Raw genomic sequence first — 15,579 nt, forward strand, 5'->3', positions numbered from 1 at the left:
TGACCAGTAGGGGCACCATCGGACATAAGATCGGTAGATTGACGTGAATTTGGTAGTCGAAGCAGAAAGACCAGCTGCAGTCCGTCTGTAAACCTGTTCTGATCAGAACCACAGAGGATATTGCCTTTTTTGTTTTACATTAAGATTATTTGCTCCTTACAAGACATTTATGTCATTTTGTGGAACCAATAACAGCGGGTAGGTTTTCAAAGCAGCTCTTTATAGACGATGCTATGTATTTTCTGAGCTGATTTATGATCTTTTTGATAGCCGATTAGCTAGCTGACGTTAGCGGGTTTATGTAACGATGGCGGATTGTTGTCGTTTATTGCGTCTTGCTGGCTACCTTTTAGTTACACCTTCTATTTAAAGAATCTGTGTATTCAAGATCCACGTGTACATTTTACTGTTTGAAATTGTAAGCTTGAAAGCAGTCCACAAATTAGCATTCGTTGTAGCGGTTCAGTTCAGTTACTGGGCTTGCTCTCTTTACCTACAGCATTTATTCCAGTATTGACAAACATTAGTTTGAATTCTCTTTGGCGTTCCCCCAGCCGCCGCAGCAAATGGGACCAGCCGGGCCCGGGTTCTGGTGGGACGGGGGAGGCTGAAGCTGCCCCCACCGGTGCCCTGGATGCTGCAGCTGCAGTGGCTGCCAAGATAAATGCCATGTTGGTGGCCAAAGGCAAGCTGAAACCCTCGCAGATAGGCACACCAGGACTTCCAGAAAGGGTAAAGTGTGGAAAGGAATCCCAATTATGCTTTTAAAGCACTTCATTATCCTAATAAACTGACAGGCGGTCTGGAAACTGCACAGAAGACGCAAAGCAAATATTTGTTTTTTGGTGTCTGGCATTTTTATCACTCATCAATATTTCATTTTTTGATTGATTGAATTTGAATTGATTCTGATGTGTACAACCTTATGGCTGTGTTTAAGTACTTTTAAGCTGTTTTTTTTCTGTCGTTTTTCCTAAATGTCTAACAAATTGGTAAATCTGAATTGACCTTTTGTTTTGAAACGTTTACTTAAAAGTAAAAAACGGCTCCTTTCGCTCTTTCGTTGTACAGATATCGCTGTTTAGGCATTTTATTCCTCCCATTTCTTGTTCAGGTTATCAGCGTGGGGAAGCCTCCAGTGGCACCAAAAGCAAAGGATGATCTTGTTGTAGCTGAAGTTGAGATCAACGACGTTCCCATCACCTGTCGGAATCTCCTGACACGCGGGCAAACGCAGGACGAGGTCGGTTTAAGCACAGACAGTGTTTGTTCAGTCTCGGTCGATGTGTCGTCTAAATGTTTTCTTTTCAGATTAGTAAAGTGAGCGGCGCCGCTGTGTCAACCAGAGGCCGTTACATGGCGGCAGAAGAGAAGACGAAAGCTCTCCCGGGGTGAATTTCCTCTCCTTTCCAGGAACTCAAGCGGTTAAATAGGTAACAAACAATGAATGCTTGAACGTCCTGTTGTTTTTTCCTTTCAGAGACAGACCTCTGTATCTGCATGTCCAAGGACAGACTCGACAGCTTGTTGACAGTACAGTGGAATTTCCTTCACTCAGTCTTGATTTGCTGCCCTTTTGTCTTTATTCCAAACGCACTAATATCCGTCTTTTTTAGGGGCGGTTAATAGAATCAAGGAGATCATCACCAACGGTGTGGTGAAGGCTGCCACCGCCTCATCCTCCGCTTCCTCCTTTTCCCCCGGTGCAGCTTCAGTCACAGTGTACCAGCAGCACAGCCCGGGCCCCCCCACACTGCCCCCCATGTCCCAACACAAATCACACTTTCAGTCTGGGGTAAGGTGGTGCTTTTACCTTTTTATTTATTTTACCTTTTTATTATGTGTGTTTTAGATAACTGGTTTACTTACTGTATAAACTTGTGTATTGTTTACTCATCATCTAAAAAAACTACTTTGCCCTTTTTGCCAATGTTTGACACTTTTTACCCCAAACTGTCCGAGATTAAACTATTTTACAACAATGACCGCTAGGGGGCGTCCGAGGCTGGCCATAAATGAGTTCAACGTTCAATCAGGACAAACCAACACAAGTTGAGACAGAGATAAAGGCTGCAACAACTGAACATGTTGTCATTTATTTACTTTCTCTGTAACACGTTTACTGCACATTTCACATCCCCCCACTGTTGACATGTTTGTGTTTCCATGTTCAAGATCCAAAAAACTTTATTGTCCATCACATTGTGACAGAGCTCAAAACATAAATGCTACAAAGAGATAAAAAAAACACACTTAAACTAATGAGACATGTCTGGTTTGTTTTGCTTTGTTTAAAATGAAACCAATCACGTGTTATTGGTTAAAATGTGTGTCTTACGTCTTTGTCGTGCTTGTTTTCAGCCAGTCTCTCTGTGACGAATAATAAAGGTGTTTGAATCCTGAATCTTTAGCTGGTAACACCACCAGCAAACAAACGTGTGAGGCAGATAAAACGCAAAGCAGCTGCCATCTTTGCAATGGCAGCTTCTCAAATGACACTTTTATCGTCACTGATCAAATTAGTGAATTAAGATCATACAGATTGCATGAAATGCAACATATTGGCCGAGGCGTTTGTCGGAAAATCTGTTATTATATTGTTATTGTTGTTTTAATGGCAAACATTGTCTGTGAAAATGTGATTACGGTAGTAATGACCAGTGTAAAAGATTAACGGCATTAACTGAAGCACAATCACTTTTTACTTCCCGTGTGAATTGTGTGCACGAAACGTGTCACATATTTCGCAAGTTACGGCGAAGATTTTGTTAGTCTTGACGCTGCAAAAATAAGAACAAAGCAAGCTCTGGCTAGTACGTTTCACACTTTACAAGAATCTCACGAGTTCAGCAGAAATGCTTATGCACGACATCCGGGTGACCTGTTTTCCATCATTTGTTAGCATTTGCATGTTTTATACGCCTTAGATCAGGGGCGCCAGGGTCCAGTCTTAGAGGGATTTATGCTATATCAGTCAGGAAAGCAAGGAAAGTCTACCTGGTAGGGGAGGAAACTCATCTGGATGGGTCCCTCCAGGACTGGGTTTGGACAGAACCGCCTTAGAGAACGTGCTAAACAGATTCCTGTAACTCCCCCAGCGTCAACCAGCAGAAAATCTATCGCTCTTCAGGCTTCACACCAGCAGAAAAGATGAGCCGTGCACACTATTTAGTGCACTCGAAGATTTAGTGCATTAAGTAGCAGTGCTTTAAATACATACTTATTACATTTAAATACATACATACAGGTTTATATATTATTAAAGGCGACACCACTGTATCAGCGCTTTATATATTTGTGTATCCAGATTCCCCCTCCCACCCTGTAGGTGTCAGTTTCCAAACATAATTCAGTGTTCATCATGTGTCTGAGCGCGTTGTTTGAATTTCCAGCGGTGATTGAACAAGCCCATCCTTGCGCTGGTCTCTCCTCCCAACTATCCGTGCAAAGTTCCGCCATTTTCCCGTCCTCGCTTCGTCCTCGTGTACGACCCGAGAGCGCCGCTGCTCTGTTGCTGGATGCTCAGAGCCTCGTGTTACGTCGCCCTATCAGGGAGGACATCAGAACAAAGTGGTTACTTTAGGAAATCTTCCTCCTAAAGCGTCTCTGTCGTCGTCAAGGCAACGACTGTGGGAACTAGTGTTTACTGAAACTAGCTGCCTTCTGCCGTAATGGCAAACAAAGTCAAGTAATGTCAAAAACAAACGTAACTAACGACCTTTTTATGTGTTTTCCAGATGCATTACGTCCAAGATAAGATCTTCGTTGGCCTTGAACACGCAGTCCCTGGTTTTGTGGTCAAAGAGCGCGTGGAGGGCCCGGGGTGTTCATACCTGCAGCACATCCAGGCGGAGACAGGAGCCAAAGTCTTCCTCAGAGGGAAAGGGTCGGGCTGCCTGGAGCCGGCCTCGGGACGAGAGGCCTTTGAACCCATGTACATCTATATCAGGTGCCGCTGTTCAGAATGGTTCCTGCTTGCACGACTCAGCTGGCAGAAAAGCTAAACGGAGGTGTCTCTCTCCACAGTCATCCTAAAGCTGAAGGGCTGGCAGCAGCAAAGACTCTGTGTGAGAATTTGCTTCAAACTGTGAGTTAATTCTTCACCTACAGCTGCAATAGATCTGTGAATCTCTTTATCTATAGACCTGATGTAGCATTGTTCTTTATTTAAATGGGATGAGAATGAAAATGGGGCCTAATGTCTCTTGTTTGTTTGTTTACCAGCTGGTAGATAAGCTTACAGCTCACGCACCGTCACATTTTGTGTTTTCAGGTTCATGCAGAGTATTCTCGCTTCCTCAGTCAAATGAACACAATGATGCCTTCACAACAAGGTACAGTAGCTGTTTGTCCTGGTCTGTGCTGCAGCCTTGGTCACCGTTACCCCACGTTCACCTCTTCTAACCTGACGTTTAGGCTTCGCGCAGCCCCCAGCTGTGAACGGGATCTCTCCACAGCCTCCTTACTATCCCACCACTGGATACCAGTCAGGCTACCCTCTGCCTGTTCCACCTCCCCAGCCACAATCTGTCCCTCCACCTTACACTGTCCCAGCTCTTGTACCCCCCGCGGCGCCCCTCGGCGTGCCTCCTCAGTACCCCCTCCCCCCTACCCAGACCACCGCCCCCACGCCTGTCCCAGCTCCAGCTCTGGTCCCTGTGCCCGCTGTTGCTGCAGGCCCGATGCCACAGGTAGGACCAGAATTCCAAATGTTGCTCAGCTAAAGCGGATTATTTCCAATCAGCTTTTTCTCTCCAGACTCTCCCTCCTGCATCTTTTCCCCCGACGAGCACAGTACCACCCAAAGCTCCCCCTCCCGCCAATCCTGCTAACCCACCGCAGAAGAGACGCTTCACGGAGGAGGTGCCAGACGAGAAGAACAGCAACCTGCTCGGATACCAGGTGTGTACACGAGTTAATTGCTTAAATAGCTTCTTTAACCGAAACAAGTGAGTTAGCACCACTCGGCGTTTCCTTCTCGTTTCCTTTTCCTTTCCTTGTTAAAGAGGAGTGTCAGACACAACATAGTTGATACTGATCAGCTTTAAGCATCTTTCAAAGTGGCTGGGAAATGTGTCAGTATTGTCAGACTGGTGGTAAGCTCTTCGTGGTGGCCACGTTTGGAGCTTTAAACTAATGCTGTAGTTTTCACTCATAAAGTTTCAGGGCAGGGTTTAGAGGAGGATGTCTGCTAATGGAGCCTGTGTTTTTCTGCTCATAGCATGGACCCATTCATATGACTAATTTAGGTGCAGGCTTCTCAGTGGACAGCTCGGAGAGCGCCGGACCCACACTCCCAAGTTCCTCTGGCCCTCTGAGCGAGAGGGACAAGTAAGTAGCATCGTGTTGCGGTTTTAATAGCTTAGGAACACATTTAAAGTGCCTCCTTCCCTCCTGCAGTAGGCAGCTAATGCCTCCGCCGTCGTTGCCTGTGAACGGAGCAAGACCCAGAATGGAAGAGAGAGGGACGGCGCAAGGCCCCGTCGGTAAGGGCCTTGTCCTGTGGATTGACAAAGTCTCTGCTCAGTCCACAGCTCATCACTGTAGACGTATCCCTCCATAAGCTCAGCCTGGATCGGCTCACAAGAAAAGCCTCCTAAACCAAACTGTAGCGCCTCTCCGCACCTCCAGAGTCCTCCCACCACGGCTGGTGCAGCTCATCACCCGACTGACTTACACACAGACCAAAGACTCCATGTTCTCCGTAGTTCTGGGCTCTTAAAGGGGCTCCGAGAGTAAAAACGAGCGCGCGCATACGTGTGCTCGTGTGCCGCGATACGCGTGTGAGGAGGGACGATTCTTTCAGGATTCTGCTGCCGCGGCAACAAACCTCCACTGTGATGGAGCTTTTGTGGATTGTTGGCGGGTTTTAGCGCAGCTGTCTGTTGGGGGAGTCCCCGCCGTGTTCTGGGGTGTCTGTGATGTCGCTTTCATCACTTCCTCACTAACGTCAATCTCTCCTCTTTGTGTTTTTGTGTTTTTCTCTCTCTCTTTTTTTTTTTTCTCCCTCTCTTTCATGGTGCTCTGGGGCGATGCTGGATTCTGATTGGGGGGGCGTGACTCGTCCCATGATGCTGTCCTTCCTCTTGATTGGGCGCCCAAAACACTGTCGGTCCCGCCAACCTACGGCTGATTCCAAATGGCTGCCCCCCCCCCCCCCCCCCCCCCCCCCGACCATATGTTTTTAATCTAATAACAACTCGTTTCTCCCAATTGTTTTGAAATGTTTAACGTGCACAAACTGCTGCTGCTGCTTGTATGTTTCTCTCTCTCTCTCTCTTCCCCCCCCCCCCCCCCCCCCCCCCCCCGCTTGCATTCCTGCTCTTTTAGAGCCCGCAGTAAAGAGACTGAAAACCGGATTGGTGGCGTACAGCGGCGACTCCTCAGATGAAGAGGAAGACCACTGCTCCTCCAAACCCTCAGGGCCAGGTAACCCTGGGGCCGCCCCCCTACCTCCATCCTCAGGCTGGATACAGGGCTACCGCTGCCCCCCTCCCCAGTCTTCTCGCTCTAAAACGCAGCCGCCGTCGCAGACTATCCCCTTTTGGATGGCGCCTTGAGATGGGACAGCTTCCCTCGGGACATCTGATGCTTTTCTGCCCCCCTGCTCTACCGGGGGGGACTGGTCACAAGCCGATTCCTCCTTTATTTTAGGGGCTCCGGTTGAGGTTTGGGAACCCTGATGATGAACCCATGGAGTGGTGATGGTTCTGCTGATTCAAACCTGTGTAGTCAGATGCTCTGCTGCTCTGTTATTTTGAGAAACACCTCAGATGAGTGTGTGACTGTAGTGTTATTGTAAAATAAATCACAATGTGTTGGTGTAATACACAACGCCTTACCCCCCCCCATCAGTCATTTACACCATCTCCATTTATTCTACTGGTTTTGTACAGATCATATTGGGAAATGTAGTAAACCTATTGAATCAATTTCATGCTTTTATGAAATAAACATAATTTATTTGCACTTGGAACTTGTAATTCCTAAATCTGTCTCGTTAATTGTACTCAGGAGCAGCTTCGGGGGACTCAGACCATTTCGATTGCTCGTTCCGTCACAGGATTTGTCGTCTCGTACTGAGCGATGCGGCTCTCCATGACTGGCCTGAAGTGTCGGATCAATCCCTACAAATGGAGAATGCAAAATGAGTTTTATTTTGGGGTATTTTTTGGTTTTCCACCGTCACCGGCCCGGACCTGCACGGGCCAGGCCGCCCCGTCTCCGAGAGCGCAGATGGTGTGGCCCTCGATCTGCTTGCTCAGCTCCCAGATCATGTCGATTTCCGACGCCACCGCGTCTCCTCGGACGAACCTCCACATCATTTTATCCATCCAGTCGACCCCTGAGCAACAGAAACACACCTTCCATTCCGAGAAAGACACAGAGCTCAATGGGAAGATTGTCCGAGTCTCAGACGTTAAACTCTGACTCTAAACCCTTTTAGAAACAATCAGAATGTTGGATAAACCCGTCACTTCCTGCTTCCTCCCGAGTGCCTGAATACACAGTCTCCTTCCTTCCCTCTGCTTAAACTTCCAGTCTCTCCCATGTTGGAGCTGCTTCTTACCCTCTCTGCAGGGGGTGCACTGGCCACAGCTCTCGTGTTTGTAGAACCTGACCAAACGTGCGATGGCTTTGATCACGTCGGTCTGGGGAGGAGAGGACAACGTGTCTTCGCCGGTTGCCAATCAGAGCTTTGCATTTATCTGTGGATTTTATTTACCGATTTATCCATCACTATGACGGCGGCGGTTCCCAGCGCCGTCTGTGCACGCACCAGGTCGTCGAAATCCATCAGAACGTCGTCGCACACGTGCCGAGGGATGATGGGGGTGGAGGAGCCGCCCGGGATGACCCCTAAAAGGTTGTCCCACCCCCCTTTGACTCCGCCTGCACCAGTCAGAGGAGATCAGGGTTGAAGTCCTGTCCGCACGACCGCGACCACGGAGGTGGCGCGCAGACGCACCTGCATGTCTCTCTATCAGCTCCCTCAGAGGAATGGACATCTCCTCCTCCACCGTGCAGGGGAAATTGACGTGGCCGGAGATGTTGAAGAGTTTAGTCCCAGAGTTTCTCTCCCTGCCAAAGCCTGAAAACCACACTCCGCCCCGGCGGCAGATTTCAGGCGCCACGGCAACCGTTTCCACGTTGGACACCGTGGTCGGGCATCCAAACACCCCTGATGCAGTAAGGGAGCAGCCAGGTTTTAAACTCGTACCTTAAATGGTGACGAGGATCCCGTGACGAGCCCGAATGGGCCGTCTCTACTCGCCTATGTCTGCAGGGAACGGCGGCTTGAGTCGGGGTTTCCCTTGTTTGCCTTCCAGCGACTCGATGAGCGCCGTCTCCTCCCCGCAGATGTAGGCGCCAGCTCCCCGCATCACAAACACGTCAAAATCGTAACCCGAGCCGCACGCGTCCTCGCCGATCAGTTGAGCTTGGTACGCTTCGTTGATGGCGACCTGTTTGAGAAGACCACCGTTACTTTGGAACGCGCGTCTCTGGGTCGACCAACCAGACGTGTCCCTCCGTAAACCTGGACGTTTGAGGACTCGTTGTAAAACTCTCCTCTGATGTAGATGTACGCAGCACGGGCGCCCATGGCTCTGCCCGCAATCAGGCAGCCTTCTATTAGCTTATGGGGATCGTGGCGCATTATCTCGCGGTCTTTACACGTCCCAGGTTCCCCCTCGTCAGCGTTGACCACCAGGTACTTGGGCCTTAACACAGTAAACATGAGGACGTGTACAACAAAGAGTGGATCAGCGATGGGTGGATTCTGACGGGTCCGGTCTATATCGGGGCATTCTTAGACTGTGTGATCTACCTGCCATCGTTGGGTTTGTTCATGAAGCTCCACTTCATTCCTGTGGGGAAGCCAGCGCCTCCTCTTCCTCGAAGTCCTGAGATTTTTACCTCATTTAGGATCCAGTCGGACCCCTTTAGAATGATCTCCTTCGTCTTGTACCAGTCTCCTCTTGTGAGTGCTCCTTTGAGTCTAGAAACAAGACAATAAATGCCTGTTTTCCCAGTGATTTTTCTGGAAACTGTCATATTCTGTACTTGTTTTACCTCCAGTCATGACGACCATATAAATTGGTAAATATCCGGTCCTGGTCACTCAGAGGGCCAAATTTGGTCTTTTTCTGCTTTACCTGATGTTGCGAAAGGATACAAGTGCAAGTGAGGAAATGTGAAATACATCAATAGCTTCCAATTAATCTGCTGAACATGTACACTGAATAAAATAGCCAAGAGATCAAAACTATTGAACAGCCAGGCTTCAAATTGCAAATGATTTAGTTTTAACAGACACGAGTATTTTTGTACATAGAAATAATATCAACAAAGTAAAATCACCGACATAACATCCACAGATCTGTTGGAAGGTCACATGACGTGATTTTTTGTTTTAATTTTTAAAAATTAGATTATCTTTTTAATTCCATTCTTCTGAAAAAGTAGGCCTACCTGGGGCTGCGCTGCACTCCCGTAGGCGAGACGCGGAGTGATCTGACGCACCACAGCGCCGCGCAGCATCCGCAAAGAAAGCATCTTGCGCGAGGTCGCAAACAAAGGCCCCAAACTCACTTCAGTCCGTTTTAAACTCGGAATTTTCAATTCCTACTTTCAACTTCTCACGCAATCACATCGATTTCTGGTCGCGCTTGCGTTAAAGTGCGTCTGCTGCTTCAGCTTAATTAAACTAAGAGGCTTACGATGGCGTCACTTCCGATTCCTAAGGTACAGGACAGGTACCGCGTGCACGAGAGCCAAATAAAGGCACCGATAGATGCTTTGAAGATTAAAACAAACGTTTGTGTTTATTGCTTGATCAACGGTTAGGTCGATTTTTGTAGTTTGATAAGATCATTACTTATTGAATTAAATGACATGAGCGTCAATAAGACGTTCTTGTATTTTAGGGTCAGTAAATGTCCACCAGGTGGCGCTCGTCGCCCTTCTGGTGCAGAACGACTGGCGTATTTGGTGGTGGGTTTTTTTTTTTCCAAATTCTCAAGTATTTCTCAGACCGCAAAACAACCCGGAAACAAAAATGTCAGCTTACAGAGCTCTTTATTAGTTTTCTTTGCATGAACTGAAACAGAACTTCCACTAAAACTGAAAAAAACGAACAAACCAAAAAAAAGAACAAGTATCCCTGATAATGTGGTCACTCCACTGGGACCAAACCCCAGGTCCCTTCACCAAAGCCAAGGAAATAAACAGCTCAAATAGTAACACACACTTCACAGCTGGCATCGCTTCGCCCCCATTCACACACAAAGCTGCGAGTGGAAACACCAACAACCTTCATGAACAGGAACAACTGTCATACTCACATTCCAGTAGGACTGGTTCCAGTAAGGCCCGTCATTTACTCTCATCAGAATGATGTCCCTATTTTTATCTCAATACAATAGGTTTAATTAATCCGGTTTTTCCAACAGTGAAACTTTTCATCCATTAGCCTCACCTACAGTCACTCGCCCACAGCACCAAATGATTTCTTCCCATGATATATTTGTATAATCACTTAGTGCATTGCTCAAGGATTCCTGAGAGTTGTTGGGAAAAACCAAAATCTAAGGCAACGTCATCCCAATGTATATATCTATATACATATATTGACTGTAGCTCTGTACACCACCTAGGAGGAGCATTTAATGGATGCAAGTTTTAAATGAATAGTTTCAATCACAATCTTAAACTGAACTAGATGAGTTTATGGAGCAGATATTGAACGTCTGGGGGGGGGGGGGGGGGCTGTCAAATATAGTGCAAATAAACAATAGAAAACTTTTACAATGGAAGGAGTGGAGAGTGCACACAAGGCCACACCAGCGCAACTGTGACACCAGGTAGTCGCAGGACAAGTTTCAAACAAGGGCTGAACCGCAACCTGCAAAAGCCCCTAAAAAGCTGGTCCCGGGGAAGCATGCAGCCGAGGGGGTCTTTGGTCAACGACGTGGCCCCTTTGGTACGATCCGCCGTGCAGTGAGATGTGAAACAGTTCGCATGTTTCACTGCCGACGCGGAGACGGGTTGGTCCGACAGAAAGGCTACGTTAAGAGCTATACGAACGGTTTAATGTCTTCACACCAGGAGAAGGGAATTTTCTGCGCTCCGGAGGATGGAATGTACCTGCAACTGGATTCAATGTGCAAAGACCGCATTCAAGGACGAATCGGCAGAAGAGGCAGCCACCCGAAAAAAAAAAAGGCATTCATCTATGAAGCATAGTGTGGTGTGGATCTGTACCCTAACCCTGGATTTGGTCTCACCAAAACGGTGTCAGCAGAAGAATTACAATAAATAACAATAAATAAATAAGTACAGAAATAAAGGGGCAATAATTTCACTTATCTCCTAACCTACCCCTTATAAAAAAAAGAGTGCATTGGAAGACTTAAACCTTTGGGCAAACACCAACAATCTTTTTTTTTTTTTCTCTCTTCTGTTTTGGTCTCGCATTTTAATGCAGAGCTGCGTCGCCCTGACACAATCAGAACCGGAGGCAGATTCCATCTCATGGCTGTTCAAAACTGTTTGGAAGAATCTTCTCTTCATACTCAACATTGGCTACAATTCAACTCTCGGCTCCTTTTGTTAGATTGAGATTGAAGTTCTGCTCAACTAAAATATTTGGTTTGGTACCAAATCACAACAAAGAAAACAAAAGACACGCAAAAAAAGAAAAAAAGAAAAGAAAAAGCATTATTTCGTGCAACGTAAAGAACATGTTTGATTAATTAGACTGCCTTTTCCCTGAAAACCACTAGAGGGCAGTAGTCACAAAAACCACCTGCTTGTGTTACTATAGATCTGACTTGCACCAGAATTTATATATTTAGGTCGTAACTAAAATATACATCTTTATATATTCTGAAATGCAGCTCTGGAGTTTAAATTGCATAGTGAAATTGAAAGCAGCTGGCGACAGCGTACCCGCCTCCATCACGACGACTCGAAAATACAAAAGCTCAAAATTGCAGATGCATAAAAAAAGGAAAGTAAATGCTGAATGAAATCACATACCAAGAGCCTGAAAGATTAGAGATATCTCAGAAAACCCGTTTCCCTTTTTTAAATATATATTTATATATATATTTGTCCTTTTTTTTTTTTTTTTAAGCGCTCTCTGAAAGGGAGCAGCAGGTCAAAAGTCCAGCCCCCTGAGAATTTTTATCGTGGGCGCTTTACCACACGGACCACACGCACGCTCACACCCCCGTGCACTTTTTCCACTACTCTTCTTCCTCTGCTTCCTTTTCTCCGCTCTCTTCTTTCTCTTTATCCGCCCACTGGTCCTGGTGCGAGGCCGGCGAACGGCGGCGGCGGCCTGGATCTTCCACCTCTGCCTCCCGGTTCCCCATTCGCAGGTCCAGACTGCGCAGGATGAGCGGGTAGCCCGCCAGCCGGTGGGGACCGAGGTGAGCCAGCGCCTGGAGCGCCAGAGAGCGTCCCCTCTCGGCCTCACCCGGGAACATCAGCGGTGGGCCCGACCCGCTCCCACCGTCTCCTGCCGAGGAAGGGAGGAACACGGAGGGATGGGCTTGCAAAGGAAATGCCTCCAGGGGGTTGGACTGCTCCCTGCCGTTCACACCCGCCCCTCCATCCTCCCAGTGGTCGGGCCCACGTCTCGGCCGCCGCGTCCGCATCTCCAGACAACTGTGTCCCTTGCGGTGGCGCTGCAGGTGGTCCTCTCGGGCGAAAGCCTTGTGGCAGAGGGGGCACTCGAAAGGCCTCGCTCCGCTGTGGAGGGAAAGGTGGTTCTTGAGGTCGTAGGAGTGGAGGAAGCGGGCCGGACAGTGGGGGCAGGTGTAGGGGCGCTCGCCCGTGTGCTTCCTCATGTGGATCTTCAACTTGTCGTTCCTGAGGAAGACAAAAGGTGGAGAACAAAAAGTGAGCAAATCGCCGCCAACGACTCCGACAGCAGACGTGCGGCTCTGCCTACCGGGTGAACCGGACGCCACAGGTGTTGCACTGGAACGGCTTCTCCCCGGTGTGTGTCCTCATGTGTCTGGGAAGCTTCCCGGCCCCGTGAATGATCTTCTGACAGACGGGACATTGCTGTGGCGTCTGAGACTTCCTCTTCCTCCCGGCAACGGCCGCGGCGGCCGCCCGCCCTTGGCTGGCGAGAGACGTGGGCGTGGAGGCGTTTCCCATCAGCGCGTCGTTGTCGCCAAACCCCTCCATGTCGTCGTCCTCCGACACCCTGTCGCCGGAGACAGCGGCCGGGGGGGCCAAGTGCGGGCGCTCGTTGTACCAGTGCACAAAGCCTCCATTTAGCGTGGGCACTCTCGCCATCTCGCCGACCCCCCGGGGGTCTCCGTTCTGCTCTGGGTGGTGACGGAGCTCCTCTTGTTCCGGACTGGGCGGCTGCGTGGACGGGAGAGAGCGGAAGCTGTCGGACGCAGGCGAAGACTGCAGGATGGGAGAGGTGGGGGGGGGGGGGGTTTAGACTGGGGGGGGCGGCGTGATGCTGCCTGATGCTTTTTATCTTCTTTTTGTCCGTTTTTCTTCGGGACAGCGTGACCATCCCTCGCTCCGCTTGCGGAGTTTTAACCACGTCGGCCTGAAGGACTCTGGGCTCCCCCAGGAATTCTTTCTCCGCCTCCGCCGTCTCCCCGAGGATGTCCCTGCACGCGTCCGCCACGCACTGGATCCCCAGAAGCTGAGCCCCCTGCAGCACGTCTCTCATCCCAGAGCTCGGAATGGTCAGAGTCGCCGTGTAGGCGAACTCCAGCAGGGCATCCAGGGCGTCGGGGGCCACGCAGTCCAGCTGACACACGCTGAAACCCCCCCCACGGTCGGCGCCGCCCTCCTCTGACCCGAACAGCTGCCGGAAGTAGAGGCTGACAGCCGCCATGACGGAGCGGTGGGTTGGGTAGCGAGCCCCGCGGGACGTTAAGGTGAGGTCACACAGGAGCCCCGCCCTCCGCTGGTCATTCAGGTGGGACAGGAGCTCACTGCTGTGCTCCGGGAAGGGGATCCCAATCAGACCGTCCTCGCCTGGAGACATCACCACCTGCGGAAGAAGGAAAAATCAGGTGACTGCCCAAATCTGAGGGGAATTATTCGGTTGGATGTTGACAAACATCAGAGCGCTCGCCAAGAACCGGAAATAAATCCCCCATAGCGTGACTGTGGGAGAATCTAAACCAGGCTTAGGAACTATTCTCCCCCGACAGGAAGACCAAGTGTTTGACGAGGGCGACATTAGCGGACGCAGGGTTATGCAAGCTCCTTCAGGTGGCCTAACCTTGCTGCAGTAGGTTAATTCCTGCGTGAAACCTTTATAGCATTAGTGGTTTGAATAAAATACCTGTGGGAGAAGCAGGAGGGCCGGTGGAGGAGGGCGACGGGAGGGAACGAGTGCGCACCGGCGAGAGGAAGTGACAACCCAGCGAGGGTAAAGGGGGGAGTACCAGCGAAAGAATGAGGAAGGAAAAAGCAGCAAGAACAGCTACCACTATGACAACTGCCATGAACGCGGGTGACCTGAGAACGCGTCCTCGGACTCCGGGTTAGACACCGTTTGTCTTCGTTTGCTGACCCGGCCGACGGTTGGGTCCGTCAACCGTCGGAGGTCGCCAGGTTAACCATCCGCTTCAAAAGGGAGGAGACACCTTTGCTGCTGCGGTGTCCTGAGCTCACACCTCGTCCCGCCCCGACACACCCGCACAGACCAGATTTTCCACAAACAATCGGCGCTCCAGAATCACCCTGCCTGCCCTCCATCTCCCTCCCGTAGAAACTGGCAGCCACCTGGTCTTCCAATGAGAGCAGGCAGACGGTGCCCAGAGGGCTCATCTCCATCCACCTGACTAACCTGCTCTAAACACACCCTGTTAAACACACACACACACACACACACACACACACTGCTGTATGCCAACCTGCGTGTTTTCTTTCCCCCTCGCCGTTTATTGATTTATGCAACGAAACCCATCTGAACAGTTTCCACCAGAAAGGCTGGAGCACAACCAACTTCAGAAATCCCTCCCCAGATTAGCCGCCCGCCTAAACCCCCTCGTATCTGGTCCCTCTCACCCGAAAACGCTTCAAACCCCCCCCCCCCCGAAATTCTGGTCTGCTGATGTGCTCGAAAGACTGGCGTGAGCGTACCTTCCCCGTCTTCATGGGCACCGGCACCGTCAGCCGGAGGCGAGGCAGCGTGCGCGTGCCGCCGTCCATCTTCGGCTCTTCTCTCGACCTCGAGCCTGAAAAACCAGTGCCGTTTATTTCCCGCGGCCCGTAAATGCACCACTTAAGAGTCCGATCTCGCCGTCACAAGTCGGCGTTCATCCCCGGGGATGTCTACCTCTTTCGCTCGTGCAGTCGCTCGCTCCTTCCTGTCGTACCAAAAAAAGCTACACGACTGACGGAGGCAGATTCTAACATAACCCTCCCCCCCCCCCCCCCCCAACATCGCCTACGCGCCCCCCCGCCGGTCCATTTTCCGAGCACTTTTCCGATAAACAGCGTCTCCTCCTTCAGAAACGGCCGTTGCGTCTCGCCGAGCACAAGTTCACGCGACCCGGGCAGGAAGAAGAGCCGCATCCAAGCAAA

General features: G+C 49.9%; 3 protein-coding genes across 5 annotated transcripts; 1 reads left to right on the forward strand and 2 right to left on the reverse strand.

The window, feature by feature from the left end:
* The first annotated feature begins 38 nt into the window (after positions 1-38).
* khdc4 (KH domain containing 4, pre-mRNA splicing factor) lies at positions 39-6,973 on the forward strand. Of its 3 annotated transcripts, none has more exons than XR_003888930.1 (14): positions 39-198; positions 555-732; positions 1,115-1,243; positions 1,312-1,391; positions 1,481-1,533; positions 1,617-1,795; positions 3,738-3,949; positions 4,027-4,087; positions 4,274-4,334; positions 4,417-4,691; positions 4,759-4,902; positions 5,250-5,331; positions 5,401-5,486; positions 6,331-6,387. XR_003888930.1 is itself a non-coding variant. In XM_011618802.2 (14 exons), exons 1-14 carry the CDS (start codon positions 170-172, stop codon positions 6,558-6,560), a joined length of 1,827 nt encoding a protein of 608 aa, XP_011617104.2. In that variant the 5' UTR covers positions 39-169; the 3' UTR covers positions 6,561-6,973. The 3 variants fall into 3 exon arrangements, 2 of the variants coding, with proteins under 2 accessions (XP_011617104.2, XP_029694526.1); XM_011618802.2 differs by having other exon boundaries at positions 5,222-5,331; positions 6,331-6,973; XM_029838666.1 differs by lacking the exon at positions 6,331-6,387 and having other exon boundaries at positions 5,401-5,542.
* LOC101076777 (NADH dehydrogenase [ubiquinone] flavoprotein 1, mitochondrial-like) lies at positions 6,825-9,888 on the reverse strand. The gene is made up of 10 exons (XM_003977624.3): positions 9,475-9,888; positions 9,076-9,158; positions 8,831-9,001; positions 8,540-8,723; positions 8,276-8,465; positions 7,970-8,182; positions 7,727-7,893; positions 7,571-7,652; positions 7,200-7,345; positions 6,825-7,127 (listed from the first exon to the last, which is right to left on the reverse strand). The coding sequence occupies exons 1-10, from the start codon at positions 9,556-9,558 to the stop codon at positions 7,032-7,034; spliced, it is 1,416 nt and encodes a 471-aa protein (XP_003977673.2). The 5' UTR covers positions 9,559-9,888; the 3' UTR covers positions 6,825-7,031.
* A 175-nt stretch (positions 9,889-10,063) lies between these two features.
* On the reverse strand, positions 10,064-15,219 carry zbtb7b (zinc finger and BTB domain containing 7B). Its single transcript, XM_029838769.1, is given in 4 exon segments — positions 10,064-12,879; positions 12,962-13,242; positions 13,244-14,035; positions 15,136-15,219. Coding segments are annotated over 4 exon segments (1,770 nt in total). The 5' UTR covers positions 15,205-15,219; the 3' UTR covers positions 10,064-12,251.
* Positions 15,220-15,579: the final 360 nt, after the last annotated feature.

Source organism: Takifugu rubripes, chromosome 7 (assembly GCF_901000725.2).
Source record: "Takifugu rubripes chromosome 7, fTakRub1.2, whole genome shotgun sequence".
Lineage (NCBI taxonomy): Eukaryota > Metazoa > Chordata > Actinopteri > Tetraodontiformes > Tetraodontidae > Takifugu > Takifugu rubripes.